Source organism: Carassius auratus, chromosome 44, assembly GCF_003368295.1.
Source record: "Carassius auratus strain Wakin chromosome 44, ASM336829v1, whole genome shotgun sequence".
Classification (NCBI taxonomy): Eukaryota; Metazoa; Chordata; class Actinopteri; order Cypriniformes; family Cyprinidae; genus Carassius; species Carassius auratus.
In genome coordinates this window covers 9,090,185-9,106,649 of record NC_039286.1, presented here as the reverse complement: position 1 = coordinate 9,106,649, position 16,465 = coordinate 9,090,185, and the positions used below count along the sequence as shown (strand labels likewise).

Below are 16,465 nucleotides of genomic sequence, written 5' to 3'. Positions count from 1 at the left end.
TTGTTACTTTGCAGCTTGAAATGAAGATGGACACAGTTGTTTTATCCAGATGTATTTTACTAAGTGCAACTTATGACATCGAAGTGAAAGATATAACACCAACATCAGAAAAAAAAAAAAATCACTGATGAGTCGGAAGGATCCCCCTCCTCCTAAAAACCACTTGTAAACTTTGTAGCTAATCACCTTCTCAACAGCACACAAAGTCATTTGACTTTCAACTGTGATCAGCTGTGTTCATTTTGATTAGCTCAGCATGAAAAGAGCTTTCCTGGAGCATTTCAGTCCTTGGTAGTGCAACTGAAGCAAACCATCAACTATGGGTGGCAAGACACTCTTGTCACCATCAATAATAACATTCAATGTTAATGTCCAAACAACAGCATTCCTCTATTAAAAGCATGGAGGAGGTAATATTCTGTTCTGCTGTGTTTCTCTGCAGCAGGGACTGGAGCACTTGTCAGGATAGAAGGAAAAATGAATGGGGCAAAATACTTCTTGAGGAAAATCTGCTGGCCTCTGCCAGAAAGTTGTGAATGGGAAGAAGGTTTAGAGCCTAGAATTAAACCCCATTGAAAATCTATGGAATGACTTGAAGACTGCAGTCAACCAACAATCACCATCAAATTTATTTATATTAAGTCTAGATGTGCAGTTAGCAGAAACAGAGGCTGCGTTTTGACTTTTATCCGGATGTTGTCCACATACACCCTGAAAAGACAAGTGTAAACACGTTTCTGATTGGAATGTTATCCGATCAGCGTGTCCTGGATCAGAGGTAGTCGAGGAAGCACTGTGATTGGATTTCTGTAATCGTGTCTGCATTCGAAGGTGGACAGGTAACACACACTTGTCTTTGATTTGTTAAATATCCTGCAACAGAAAATGCTTTTCAACAGAAAACCCAATATTTCAGGTCTGCAGACTTATTTAAATATTGCGCAAAAAGACAGATCTGATCGGTTATCCAGATGAAGTCAGCTGATGTTGCCAAGTGTAAACGTGCTGTGTTCTGATTGACTAATGATCCGATCTGTTTGTTTCGGATCACGGTGATCGCATGTTAATGCCAAGTGTAAACTGACCACATATCCCAACAGACTACGTACGGGCTGTAATTAAAGCATAATGAGGTTCAATAAAATACTTACACAAGGGGCTGATCCTTTTTCCAACTTAGTGATTATGTTTTTTTAGTAGTGAATTTAAGTAAAGGGGTGCAGAGCCAGTGGTAGATAAGCAGAGTCCATTCAGTCGTGTGAGCAACTCTACACTGCTATTTTACTCTAAAAGAGAGTAATTTAAAAGTTCTCTAAAGATTTTCTTTCTCTTTTTCAAACTTAATATCAAATCAGATCATGAACATTTAATCATTATTTATATTAAAATGTTAAAATTGTATTGATAGTCCAAGAAACAGTCACTCATTGTTAAACACACATGAACTCACTGAGCAGTCTAGACTTGCTTTTGAGATAAGAAACAAAGTACAAAATATAAATAATACCTGACTATAAATAAACATCTCTCCACAAAATAAACTGATACATGGTCTGATCAAGTGTAATTAAATATGATTTTCAGCTGCAGTGTAGGTGTGTGTTCAGTCTGTCAGCCCACGTTTTCTTCCTGTTTCTTAAGTCTTTATGTTGGGTGACAAAATGAATAATCTTGACCACTTCCATTAGAAATTTGTTCAGGACAATCTCTCTGATATTTCCATCACTTACCTGTGAGTATCAGATCCACAAGGATGGTTGAATCATCAGATTTTAAAAGTTGATTGTTTCATCTGTTGTTTCAATGGTATATTGTTGATCAAGTTAGTTTCACTTTCTCTGAATCTCTCACTGAACTCCAGTGATGTCAGAGCTCCTCCTGTATTTATACATATAAATGTGTCTCTGTATTTGGTGTGTTAGATTCATGTGTGTTTGTTTGTATTTGGATGAATGTTTATTTTAGTTAATGAAGGTATCAGCAGAATTTTTTTTTCTGAAATCAGATCAGATCACACAATCCAAATCTTGGTTTTAATCTGGATCTACAGTAACAACCAAGTATCTGTTCTTCAAAATGTTTGGCAGGATTCCAGCAGAAGTGTGGATTCAGGTTGGATTAAGTAAATAAAGTGCACATTAGGCTACCTATTAAGCCTTTCAGTACAGTAAAGTAAAAAAAATTGCCCCATAATATAATTCCCCAAACAACTGTCGACCTGTAACCGGCAAGTTTGGAAAAAATTAACAACCAATGAGTAGTTTACACTTTAGATTATGGGAAGAAGAAAGCTTTGTAAATGTAAATGATTTATTCATGGGTTTACACAACAGGTTTTGAATACTTTGTAATGTGTAATGCAATGTAAGGGCTGACTGGTGAGATGTCTTCTCTGACACATGGAGTACTTGGTTCTGTTCAGCTTATTCCAATTTAACATAAACACAACTAAACCAGACCATTAGAAAGTGAAAGTGACAGTGAAAGTGACCTGACATTCAGCCAAGTATGGTGACCCATACTCAGAATTTGTGCTCTGCATTTAACCCATCCGAAGTGCACACACACAGAGCAGTGAACACACACACACACTGTGAACACACACCCGGAGCAGTGGGCAGCCATTTATGCTGTGGCGCCCGGGGAGCAGTTGGTGGTTCGATGCCTTGCTCAAGGGCACCTAAGTCATGGTATTAGAAATCTGTTCTCTCTCAAATTTCTATCACTTACCTGGGAGTTTTAGATGTGTCCACAAGGGTCTTTGAAATACTGTGCTGTTTAAAAAGGGTAAATAGTTTCAGGTATCCATGCTGTTAATACAAGCCGTTTTACTTCCTCTGAAAGCTCTCACTGAACAACAGTGAGGTCAGAGTCCAATGTATATATATTATCACTTATCTATTTTCACTATTATCACAAGTCCATAAAAGAAATGTAAGTGAAAAGTCATCTGCTGGAGGGAAATAGACTGACATATCCTGGCCTCTTATGTAACACAGAAATAACCTTAGTAGTTATTCTTCTAGACCTGGACTTTTTAAAGTTTACGTCAGTGGGCATTCCCTCTGAAAAAAAATTAATAATTTTTTTTTTTTAATTAATTCCATAATTAATTAACGTGACATTGCCTTCAAAGTAACTATAGATTCATAAACACAATATGGACAAGGAACAGTCATTTTCATAAGTCTCCAGTAGAGGTCGCCATTCCTCCACAACACGTGCAAGATGTGACGTCACAATGGTCTTGTGGTTGTTTTTTTTATTTATTTTTTTGTGCTAGTTTCTTGCTTTTTTAAAAGTGGTTATTGTTGTTATTACTTCTAGGAGACACAGAGTTTAGTGGCATACGGTTAAATATCCTAGTAATATCTCGCTTTAATAACATTTGTCAACACCTGTGAGATGTTCATGAATGTTTTTGTACACAGCAGATATGACAGGAGATTTGTTGATTCAGTTTAATCCCTCATCTTTCACGTCTCTTTGCACCTGATAATGCCTGAATGACTCTTATTGTTGTCTTATCTACGCCAGTATCTGCATGAAGTTTATTTGCTATATTTGTCAGCAGATTTGGATGAAATCAAGTGCAAGATAAAATCTAGAAGCCACATAAACGCCAGTGTTGTTTTCTGAAGACGTGATCGAGCTCAGACTCGTGTCTGTGTGCAGAAAAGTAAGTCTTGAGCAGTGTCTCTCTTCCCCGCTAGGTTTCTAGGATCTACAGCAGGTGCATCCGGGACTTTAGTTATAGGCTATGAGTAATACTTTACAGTGATAGCGATGCTTGAAATTTCTTTTGACTTTGACAATTGCAAAATTACATCCTGTGAAAGTAAATGACAGAGATGAAAAGATGAAATAGCAAGGGAAAGAGCATCTGCACTGATTACAGAAAATTACTGTGATTAGGATCACAATTGTCAGCAAAGGAAACGTCGGTACATCCCCTTCATAATAAGCGCAGGAACAGAAAAAAGATGATGTCTGATAAAACAAGCAGGTGATAATGGCTCAGCAGATTTTTCTGCTATTAAAATGAATAAACAGGCTAAATAAAAAACATATAGCCTACATACATATATAGCCCACACAAAATATAATATAATAGTATATATAGCCTAATATAATAGTATATATAGCCTATTAAATTACCTATTTCATTTAATTTACTTTATCAGTTTTTTTTATTAACTGTCACCCCATCCTGTATAAGGGACGCCTACATTTACTTCACTATATTACAATTAAATCTAATCTAATTTTGACAAACTATATATCGTTGGGAAGGTCTAAGACTCCCAAATATATATTTTACCAATGTTTTTTGTTAAAAATTATGTACTAAACTGAAAACTTCAATCATGAACTATAAAAATGTAAGTTTATGTTCAAAAATGTGAGTGACAGTGAAATAATCAAGTAATCAACTGAACTAAAAGGTAGCCATACATCACAAAATAATACTGAACTCACCCAATGAATAAAAAAATTACAAAAATAGCATTGGTACGAGGTCATCCTGCAAAAATTTGATCACACACACACCACACACACACATATATAACTTCATGTCATGTCTTTGGTTTGATCAATTAATAAAAAAATAGATCTGAATTAAAAGTCAAAAATATGTAACTAACTGAATATGCTACACTCTCAGAATATAAAGTAAATAATTGTACCTTTAGTGGTACAATGGCTTGTCACTGGGGCTGTACCTTCAAAGCATAGGCTTGGGAACATGCTGTATATGTACTTTGTTGACCCTTAATAAGGTACAAATATGTACCTTGAGGTCCAATAATAAGCCCTAAGGATACGTTAGTGTAGATTGTACCTTGGGACAGAAATGGACTCCTTCTGTACCCCTATTTCTGACGGTGTATATAGCCCTAAGTAAACTAAAATATATGAAATTTGGTTAAAAAGTTGATCACCTGAAAGGCACTATCATTTTCACAAGACACCAGTTTAGTTACCACCAGTTAGTTAAAGTTTGGGACATTTGTAAGTCAGTAGGGTAGTCCAGTGGAAGTGAAACAGACAGTAAAGTGTGCTCTACACCACTGTGGTGTTTTCACTGTATTTTAGAGTTCCATCTTTCAGCGTATGACCCTAATAGCAGACGGGGAAAGAGAGTCAAGATTACAGATGGATTCATAGTTTTGGGGAAATCCGCTGAGCATGCGCGCTGGAGACATGATCTCAATCATGACGCATCTGAACCACTGAAAGTGCAGAAAGATGCTGTATCAGACATGCTATCATCACTCCTGATATGTGCAGGGGGATGTTGTAACAGCTAAGGACGGCCCTGGTTACATGATAATAATAATAAAAAAGAGAAATAGTCTGAAAAATAACTCACATATGCTGTTTTCACTCCCAGAAGACCTCTAGTTCCTCTGAAATCTTCACACCCACAGGCCACTTCCTCCGGTTACACTGATCTATTAAGAACATCTACAGCTCTTCCGGTATCTAGACTTTCTTTTCTGATGCCTGTGCTGCTGCTGTTTGGTATGGCTTGTATTTTTCCATTTCAAATTTATAATGACAAATATTCAAGGAGCCCCAAACAAAAAGCATTATTCTGTAACATAATAATGCATTTTCCCCATAATTTCTTATATGACATTTACAGTGTCATTTTATTTTATTTTTTGTAGTATTACTTAATTGAAGTTTACAATATTATTGCATAGTTTTAAAAGTATGCAAAAATTAGTAAATAATATAAATATTTTAATATGACTATTTGTCCCTTTAATTCATGTCACTGGTTTTATCAATCTTAAAAACTTTCAGTCTTCGGCTGTCTTTGGTCATAGTTCTGAAGATGATTTTCATATGTGCATTAGTCTTCTATCTTTTAATCATAAATCTTTTAATATCTTTTAATCAGTTAAATGGATCGTTCATCCAAAAATGAATGTGTGATTATGTAAATGAACCCTTTGAGTATACAAAGATTATTTATTGTTCATCTGAATCATCTGTATAAAAATGAAATGGATTTAACGTCTGATCAACAATGCTTGTTTTGAGGTGCCTTCTACACCATCTTTCACCAATTTGTCACTGGAGTTGCAAACATAACCTGAGTTATGAAATATAATATAATAAAGAACAAAAGTCGAGAGCAAGAACAAAAGACAATAACTAAATAATAAAAAAAGACCTGTATTTCATGTCACTGGCTTTATCAGTTCATTAAAAAAAAACAATAGAACTTTTGTTTTTGAAATTTCTCAACAACCATCATTTGAGTTTGAGTGAAATAAAACAAGGAACAAAAGTAAAGTTGCCCTTTATGACTAATGTTGGTTGAATAATGTCAAGATGTTGAGAAATACTATCAGCTTTTCCTGGAGTAGAAACATTTGCTCTTTCAGTATGAACTCTAATTCCATGCAACTCGGAAAAATCAAGAAGATCAGATGTTGGTGGATTAGATCTCTACTATCAGTGAGTCAGTATGTCGGTCATGCGGTTTCTTTGCTAAGGTGGAGTGAAACCGCATGTAAAGCAAATACATTAGGTGGTTTCTAGAAGGGAACATTGATTTTTGAGGAATGCATCTTTCACAAAAGAGGTCGTTGCCTGCAGCACGAATGCTTCTAAAGGTCAGGTCTGCTCTTGCTTGTCATAAACATATGTTTAGGAACAACACAAGCAAGTCAAATAAAAGTCAAAGACTGATATGGGTACATAAATATGGCATTTTATTTTCATAACATGAGATACAGCATAAAAAAGAAAATGGCATATTTAAATGAGCAAAGAACATACAGCTGAATATAACAAAAAAATGGCAAAAAAATTGCCTACTCAGTAATTTTTTTTTTTTAATCTAAAACAGCCTCAATACAAACTAACAGAGGCAGCAAAAGATCCACGTCAATTGGCAATTACCTTTGAGAACTTTGAGAAATTATGTTAAGTTACACTGGTGAACATTGCATCCTTTAGGATATTTTTTAAGTTAGCACTTAATAAAATGGAAAAATACACCAAAGCGTGCATACTCTTCTACCTTAGTGGTAGTTCTACTTAACAAATGTCTGTTACAGCACACGGTGCCAACACATTCAACATACTCGGTACCACAAATAATGCAGAACCACAAATAGTAACACTTTAAACACATTTAAAAAAAAAATTTCCACAAATAAATCTAACGAAAAGCCTACGTGCTCGAAACGTCACTAAATATGCTATGCGATAGCTTTTTAATAATACATTATTTTTTATACTTTTGGAGCTTTGGTGTTGCCAACTTTGCATTTAAATATTTTTCCACAAATAAATCTCAATTTTTTTTTATTCCATGATCAAATATGAACTCTTTTTTTTTTTAAACAATGGAAAGAAACGATATTAAACTCTTGCCAACAACAGCAAGATGGAAAAAGAACCCTGTTGGTTAATAAAACCAACAGAAATAAAAACTTCTGAATAGCTTGTATTGAGTCAAAGATTAAACATCTATTAAATTACTTTTTAAAATTGTGTAGACATTAATATGTCTAATTTCAAATTGTGTCCTGATTAGGAATGTCAATTCTTTTTATAGTCAAGTCTCAATTTTTCTGTCCTTGCTAAAAGCAAAACTGCCTATGACTTGACAAAAAACAGCCAATAAGAACATCAAATTTTATGTAAAGCGGAACTGTGGACCAATGAGATTTCACTATGGGTGGAGCTACATCGCATTATGCAAAAGATTACAACAACAACAAAAAATTCTGTCCTCGCTGAAAGAAATGTGCTGAATGACTCAACAGTCAATCAGAACATATCTGATATGAAGCGGGACACTGGACCAATGAGGTTTCATTGTGGGCAAAGCCACACCTAATTACGTGACTGTTTCATTTTCTGTCCCTACTGAAAAGCAAAACAATGCATGACAAAAGACATCTATGATTGTAGAACGAAGACATTTCACTGTGGGTGGAGTTACACTGATTTACGCAATAGACTCCAGTGCAATCACATCTTGTGGTTGTGGCTGAGAACTTGTTGTAACACCTTTGGTGCCAGAATCTTAGTCTAATCACCTAGTCCTTCAACTACGATAAATTAAAAAGCCCCATCCTGAGACTGAAGGGTCAAAATCTCTGCGGCCAGTCTTTGTGGGTCCAGGAGAAATGGGAATCTGTCCATGGCTCGGTCCACCAAACGTACATTGAAAATTGCAAGTAATTTCTTCCTCACTTGCTCCCGTTCGGACCACTGAGGACTGTGATTGGAAGGCGTCCAGTGTCCATGTCCTCTCTCTGGCTGCATGGGAGTGTGGGACGCTGGAGGATATCCACCGTAATGGTCAGACCAGTAGCCCTGTTGGGGAGGAGGCCCTCTGCTGTGTGGAAATGAATACTGGGACAAGTTAACAGGTGGGTAAACTGGACCTCCTCCATAGGAGTGATACTGGGGTTGAGCATAAGTTGGGTTTGGTGAGCTGGGCAGGCCCATGCTATGTTGTTGACTGGCTCCACTGGTGCTTAAGGATTGGTAGGAACAGCAACTGCAGGGTTGGCTATTGGCCAGAACGTAACGATGCCGCCCACTGTTGGATGGTTTGGACTTCCTGTGGTCACAATGGGAAGTTTCAGAAGAATGGCATTCGTAGGAACCCAAGCCAGAATCCAAACGCTCCTGAGATCCATTGGGAAAGGAATCTAGATTTGTTGGCGAATGACGTCGTTCTTTCTTCAAAGGAAACTTTCTTTGAGTTGGCTGGGGGGCTGCTTTAATGTCAAGGACATTTTCACTGGCGTGACACTTCTTGAGAGAGCCAGCGTCCAGGGACAGTTTCTGTTCCATGACTTCCTCCAGAGACGGACTCTGACTGGAAACTGGTTGAGGTTTGTGCGGTGTGGATGAAATTTTGGCTTTGTCTCGGAGTTCATCGGCCAGGGCACGCTGGGATTGCTTGGTTCGCTCTGGATGATGAAACTTGCACTTGATTCCATAAGTGCACTTCTTTCCTGCATTGAAACAGGAGATTTTAATTCTTGTTCACATAGTATGTGCTATCCTTGTGTGGTCAGAAAAGAGATGGAATATTCTACCGTTCAAAGTTTGGGTGTATATGATTTAAAAGTTTCCCTGTCAATCTAAAGTGACAGTAAAGAAATGTATAATGTTACAAAAGAGCTATTTTTCAAATAAATGCCATTCTTTTATATATCTTGGTTTCCACAAATGTATTAAGTTGCACAACTGTATTAAACATGGATAATAATAAGAACTATTTCCTTAGAAGCAAATCAGCATATTAGAATGATTTCTGAAGGATTGCGTGACACTGAAGACTGGAGTAATGATGCAGAAAATTCAGCCTTCTTGCATTATAGGAATAAATTACGTTTTACATTATATTAACAAAGAAAACCAACCCAACACTTTTGAACGCCAGTGTATATTGCTTATCAATTCCTTGTATTTGGATTTTCTCTTTAATATGGGCCATGGCAATTAAAAATGTTATGCAACACACTAATAATTACACCAACATGTGACTGCAAGACCAATGCGTCATTAATTAATGGAGAAAAAAATACATAAATATTTTCTTACCATAAGGACAGGGCTGTTTCTTTGGAATACGTGGAGTCTTCCTGAGAAAGTTGTCTAGGGTGGGTCCATATCTTCCCAAAGGGTCATCCGGAGGCATAAACCTACACAAAAGCAACGTGAATTTATTCAAATTGGAATTAATTAGCAGCAGGGCTGTCAAACAACTTGACCCACGCTGAAAAAAGACCAAAATGCAATGGTGCTTACTTGTCATTGACGAACGAATACATTAGAAGCCTCTCCTCTATAAAACGCTTCCACTCGGGACGTTCTCCTTGCAGATCTCGGTAAGTGTCATTGGATACAATAATGCCATCAGATTCGTACGCCAGCTTCACAATAAAACGGTCATCGTAGCAAACCACACGTTTTCCTGCCACTCTTCTGGATGGCGTGAACACCAAGAGCTTCCTCCGCTCTAACTCACGCAGAATGTGCTGATCTGAGAAAAATATTCATGACATTTAAAATCTGTTGGTGCGTTTTACAGGTATGCCTGTTAGAATTTTGTTGCTTAATGTAAATTATTAAAGATTTTATCCATAATGAAACTAACATATTTTAGTTAAACTTAGGGTAACCCCTTAATGCATCTTTGCACTTCTAGAAATAAACATTTTAAGACTAGCTTTTCATACTACTTAACTTAAAAAAAAAACAGCTCTTATGGTGCAATATGCTGACGAAAACAAACGTTAAGCAATGCAATGGCAAAAGATGTCTGACTGATACATATATACAAAGACAAGGTATTAGAAAAATATCTGTTATTTTAGTGCAAACCTTTGACAGATTGAAAAACTAGAGATTTATGAGGTTTACGTTCATGATATGAAAATAAAGGAAGCAATATACTGACTTCTAAAGGCACTTTTTGGCAACATCAAAATTAAATGTATTGTCTTCCACTATTATATAATGATCTTCAAGGTAGTTTCTTAGCAAATACTGATTAGCATATGCAGTTAACATCATATCATTCAATTTATTTGATATCACAAATGATTGACGTTCCATGTTGGAACACAGTGTCTGTTGTGTTGAAACTAAACAAGCTTTAGTTGGTATTACCAGCTGTAATGAACCGCCCAAGGTGTAAAAGATTTATGGCATTTTAATTCGCTTGTGATTTTTATTGGACAAGTGCCTATTAACACATACCCAGTTTATTTCAGGAGAAGCAGGAATTCAAACATATTTACACATGTTCGCATAGTTAAATATCCACTGTTGCGACAGCATCCCAATTATTTTTTGGATGCAGAGTATTATCACCACAACCACACAGCGTTATATTATTTTACTCTAATTATTGCAAACATGTTGATCAAACAGTCTGGTATATCTTAACAACCAAAAGCAGTGGTTTTATTATTTCACAGCGCCCTTTATTATGTTATAAGGAAGTTACAGCGGTTTTTAAAAAACCCAGGTATTTGCCAATATATCTTATGACATGCTTCATTCAAACAGCTACGAAATAAAATCAGTGTGGGTTTTTCCCTTACTTCCAGTTCTATTTGAGACCAAAGTTGGAAACCAGTGATAAAAACCAGAACTGTTTTCCATTTGGACTTTAGTTGAACCTGGCTGCTAGTATAATAGGTCTGCAAGTCTCTTTTTAGCCATTTGGTTGCTTAGAGGAAAAACAGGACTTTGTTTATAGGAATGTGAATTCTTCTGGAAAGCAGGAATCGTTCCTGATACAAGGTGCATTCCCTTTTCCTCACCTGTAATGGGTACATCAGCTCGCGGCTGCTCTTTTCTCCAGGAAGGCACAAACACCGTGATGTCGACGTGACCTCGCTCCAGGAAGAAGTTCACTGCCAACTGAATTCCCAGACAGGAAAAAACTTCCTTGTTCCCGTGGCTAAAGCAAAACAAAACAGAAGAAAGTCAAGTTTACTTGTGAATATCAATTAGTTTGTATTTTGCATAATAAAATAATATGGCATGTGCAGACATTAATTCAGCAGATGCTTTAATCCAAATACAGAATATCAAAAGAATCTGATCAAATTAACCTGGTTTTAACATTTAGAAAAAAACTGTTTTAGAGTGAATCAAGATACATCGGTGGCATAGGATTATAGACATAGATTAGGAGATCTTTCTTCAGGGTTTTCATTAAGATATCAGGTTATTTCCTGTTAAAAATGTTTATTACAGTGAAAGTTAATATTATCCTCCTTTCCTGGTCAACAATGTGAAATCAAAAAATGCATCTAAATATACAGCATCTGTAAAATGCATCTGAATGTTTTAATAGATATTTTATAAAGTTGTGCCAGATTTATTTGTTTAACCCCTCACATTGTGTTCAACTTGACATTTGAATTTTGATTATAAAAGTATATAAAAAAAAAAAAAAAATTCAACTAATTTTTCTCCACCTTGTTAGTTGTTATGGTGTTCCCGGTCAAAAATGACAGATCTACAACCTGAGTTGTAGAGAATTGCTTATAATTGCTTATAATTTCCTTGTTATGCTATATTATTGCCAAATATCGTTTTCAATCTTTTTATTAACTCGTTTTCTTTCAATTAACCCAGTTTTTGTATTTCTTTTTGCTTATGCATCTCTGTTTTGAAGTGAACATTTTATTTAATTTTTTTAACTCAAAAGATTTGGTGCATAAGCTCAAATCATTGCGGCCTATGATCAAGTTAACAAAAAGACTGAATCGAAGATTTGTTGAAAGGTAGCGTAATGAGAGATTTATGAACAATTTTTAAAAGGCTGGTCATTTTTGACAGGGAACACGAAATGAGGTAAAGGTTTTTCAGCATAGCACAGCAGTTAAAAATCAATAGAATTAGATGAACAAGTCTATTTTAGTTCAAATCCAAGCCAGAATCTATTAATACTCCCTCCTGAAATAAACAGAAATTATGTCATTAAAAAGTGTCAGATTTATAGGAACAAAAATAGCAAAGGTGAGTTATCCAATCAGACACTGTTGAAATGCTGCCGGGCCTGTTCTGTTACAAAGTGTTCTTTTCACAGACACATTCTCCTGCAGGATAATAAAAGGGAAGGGAGGGGACGGGAAACGACACTGATTTGCATATAAGATTATTTGCATACTGGGGTGATGACAGATACAGGAGCCTGCAGGGGCAAATCTGGACTCCACTTGCAAATGCAGGTGAAAATACAAAGGGAGGGATTTAAAAGCTTATTAAGCACGTAGGTGCTGTGAAATTCATCCAAAAAAATATTAATATAGTTTGTTTTGAAAACATATGATCTAACTACTCCAAAAAATTCCTGTTTTTCTGGTCTGACATTTGGAATTAATAACTCAAAAAAGAAAAGTGTGTAATAGGCAAAAAGATAAAGAATAATATAATAACAAAAGTTGAGTGTCATCCAGTCCACCCAATGCACAGGCATTTACATTCATCCATTTTTTGTTTTTTTATTAACATGAAAACCAAGGTATTCTGTCAAGTCGTACACCCTTTCATAAACACAAATCCATCTCTGTTTTCAGTAGAGAGAAAAAAAGAGAAGGAAATAGACCTGACTTGCGCATTTTCTTGAAATGTATGAGGAAATACTGGGTTTTATCTGCCCTCAACTATGACACAATTACTAAAAGCTTTCTAAAATCTTGTATGTTCAAAAGGTTAAACGTTTGGCGATGCTATTTCTCAAACATAGAAAGTCTCAATTCTAAAACTCTATTCATCTAGCTCACAGTAAACAAACATATTTAGCCAATATGATTTTTATTATCAAAATTATTTGCTACTATAACTACAGTCAAATATAATTTTAGGCAAAAAGAGTTAAACACATTTAAACATTGCTTAAAAACATTAGCCCAACACAGCAACAGACTGCTCAACCGTTTTTGATATTCCATTTGGTGATGCTTATAGCACAAAATTGCTCACTTCAGGTTTAATATAGATAAAGATAAAAAGTGTCTTATTAAATGGAATTGTAACTTTTTTGTAAAATGTTTTTGAAAGAAGGCTTTTACCAAACCTGCATTTTATCAGAATAAAAAAACAGGAAAAATTTTAATTTTGTGAAATATTTATGCTGTTTTAAATATCGTTTTTCTATTTTAATGTTTTAAAACCATTTATTCATGCAAGTTTAATTTTCAGCTGCATCAGAGATTTCTTTATAAAACATTTTTAAAATCCTAATAATTCCAAATTAAATGTTTATTTTAATTATGACTTGTATAAAAAGTGTTATCTTTTGACTTAAACTGTCCTGTTAAACATTTGACACATACGGAAAGGTCAACATAAATATAATATCGCCTCTAAATTGAATGCAAATCACTTGAATAGCACTATCAAAGTGATAGAAGAGAAAGGTAAATGTGACTGTAGACACTAGCTTATTGCATGTCATGTTTACAGTAAACTCACCTCATGGCTACGTTAGACCCATCAATAACTATTGGTTTGAGTGCATCCTCGTCCTCTACCAGCTCTTCTGAAGTGCTTGACACTGCCGGAGCATTCCGGGTGCTTCGAACCTTAGAGGAAGCATCCCCACGTGAAACCAGCACCGGGGAAGCTGTCGGTTCCTCTCTCTCTTCTGATTCCCCAGCAGCCTGTATCAGCTCACCCAAAACCCTGTTGGTGTCTGCGTTGAGGCCGAGTTTAAGGAAAGCGGCACGGACCTGCGTTTGAGAAAACCCCAGCTTGAGGAACAGGTCGAGCTGGGTCTGAAACTCAGAACTTAGTTCGGAGGACTCATCTGGAGTCGGACTGGACTGGGCCGGGTCCATTCTAACGCTGCTGGAAACGGGTGCGTTGTACAAAGATGTGGGTGCTGTTACCCATGCGTTGGTGGCGTTTATGTCAGAGCTGTGGGACCCTACACTGGATGACCAAAAGGAATCCAAATACAAGTGTAACGAGGGGATGGTGCTGATTTCAGCACTCATCTCTTCTTCTGGAAAAACGTCCTCGTCAGTCACACCTGTGTAGTGAATGTGTAATAATAGATAAGATAAAGCATTCATTGCTAATTAAGATATTTATTTATAACCTCTGATAACATTAGCTACAACATTATCTAAATACCACATGGTAATGAAGTTAAAATCTGGTAAATATTTGAAACAATTATGAATTTAATTATTAATTTAAAAACAATTAAAATGACTATAACTAATTACTATCCAATAAATGTTTTTTTCCTCCAAGAAATAATTGAATTTAATCTTTAAAAATATATAACTTAAACATGAGTTTGCATTTATATTAAAAACTTATAAAATATAGAATTACATAAAAATGATCATGTAGGCTAATGAATCATGTATAAACAAACAAGCTATCAAATCTACAGCACAGGAAAAGTATTTTTCATACGTGAAACTTCAGGCTTCACTGCGTAATTTTATAATAAGCAGGACTCATTACTCATTTATCATTTTAAGTTGTGAAATTCAGACATTATAACAGCGACATCACATTATTTCCATTCTCTTTATTTGCGGCGCGTACCCGAATTCCAGCACATGGACGCGCTCACCGCTTTGTTTACAAATATTTTAAAGTTTATTTCTACATAAGATCACTATTTTAGTAGATATTAAATAGTTTACTATCACACATGTCTATGTCAACTATTAGAAATGTCAATATACGGAAACCATCGCATAGTGTATTTATATGTAGCCTACAAATATAGAAGTGGGAAAAGTTACAAGCAAAATAAAAGTTTTACGTACCTTTACTTGATCTGTTCTCTTTGTGTTTCGAGCTGCTGTCTTGTAAAAAAAAAAAAAAAGTTAATAAGTACGTAAGTTTCGTTCCGCTTGAACCTAAAACAGCAAAATACCGGGGAGAGAATCGACACACCTTTATCTTAGAAACGCAGAACCAGGAAGTAAGTCGTGTGCTGACGTCACGGGGGCCCTCGGCTCTTACCATACAGTAGACTCCATTTATTTTCCTTCTTCCTCTATTAAAATAATAAGCTATAATAAAAGACTTTGTTTGAAAAAGCAGAAGTTATCTAAAAAGAAATTAACTTAAAAAATAAGAAGTTGTAAAACTGGTGTAATATTTGTAAAAAAAAAAAAATGTTTTTATTTAGCTTCACTTTATTTCCATAGAAACTTTTGTCTTTTTTCTCTTTGTTTCGTTTATTGTAATGTACCCATTGGCTGCATTTGTAAATTGGAAAAGAATGCTGTTAACACTACAGTAGGCTACATTATTATTATTTATATATTTTTTACAATTCTCAACTCATTCGTTAAAAAATACATTTTCCATTAGAATCAATTGTTTTACACATCATATGAGAACTGAGGTCATATGAGTACTTTAAGTTCCACTTTTTATTTCCTAGAAAATCCAGAACGCACAAGCAACAACTGATCTGGAGAAACTATACCCTAATGGAACATCGAGAAATACTTTGATTTATTTTAGTAATAGTTCTTTATTAGAAGTTAAAGGTCTTTGATTAACTTAGGATCATACAAACCTGATTCCAAAAAAGTTGGGATACTCTACAAATTGTGAGTAAAAAAGGAATGGAATAATTTAAAAATCCCATAAATTTATATTTTATTCCCAATAGAATATCAAATTTTGAAAGTGAGACATTGTTTTGAAATGTCATGCCAAATATTGGCTCATTTTGGATTTCATGAGAGCTACACATTCCAAAAAAGTTGTGACAGGTAGCAATAAGAGGTCGGAAAAGTTAAATGTACAGATAAGGAACAGCTGGAGGACCAATTTGCAACCTAATGTCAATTGGCAACATGACTGGGTATAAAAAGAGTCTCTCAGAGTGGCAGTGTTTCTCAGAAGTCAAGATGGGCAGAGGATCACCAATTCCCCCAATACTGCAGCGAAAATGAGTGGAGCAATATCAGAA

At 35.4% G+C, this 16,465-nt stretch overlaps 1 protein-coding gene across 1 annotated transcript; it reads right to left on the bottom strand.

The window, feature by feature from the left end:
• Positions 1-6,779: 6,779 nt before the first annotated feature.
• LOC113062401 (ribonuclease ZC3H12A-like) lies at positions 6,780-15,442 on the bottom strand. Its single transcript, XM_026232229.1, has 6 exons — positions 15,303-15,442; positions 13,987-14,545; positions 11,322-11,461; positions 9,799-10,033; positions 9,592-9,692; positions 6,780-8,999 (listed from the first exon to the last, which is right to left on the bottom strand). Exons 2-6 carry the CDS (start codon positions 14,508-14,510, stop codon positions 8,092-8,094), a joined length of 1,908 nt encoding a protein of 635 aa, XP_026088014.1. The 5' UTR covers positions 14,511-14,545; positions 15,303-15,442; the 3' UTR covers positions 6,780-8,091.
• Positions 15,443-16,465: the final 1,023 nt, after the last annotated feature.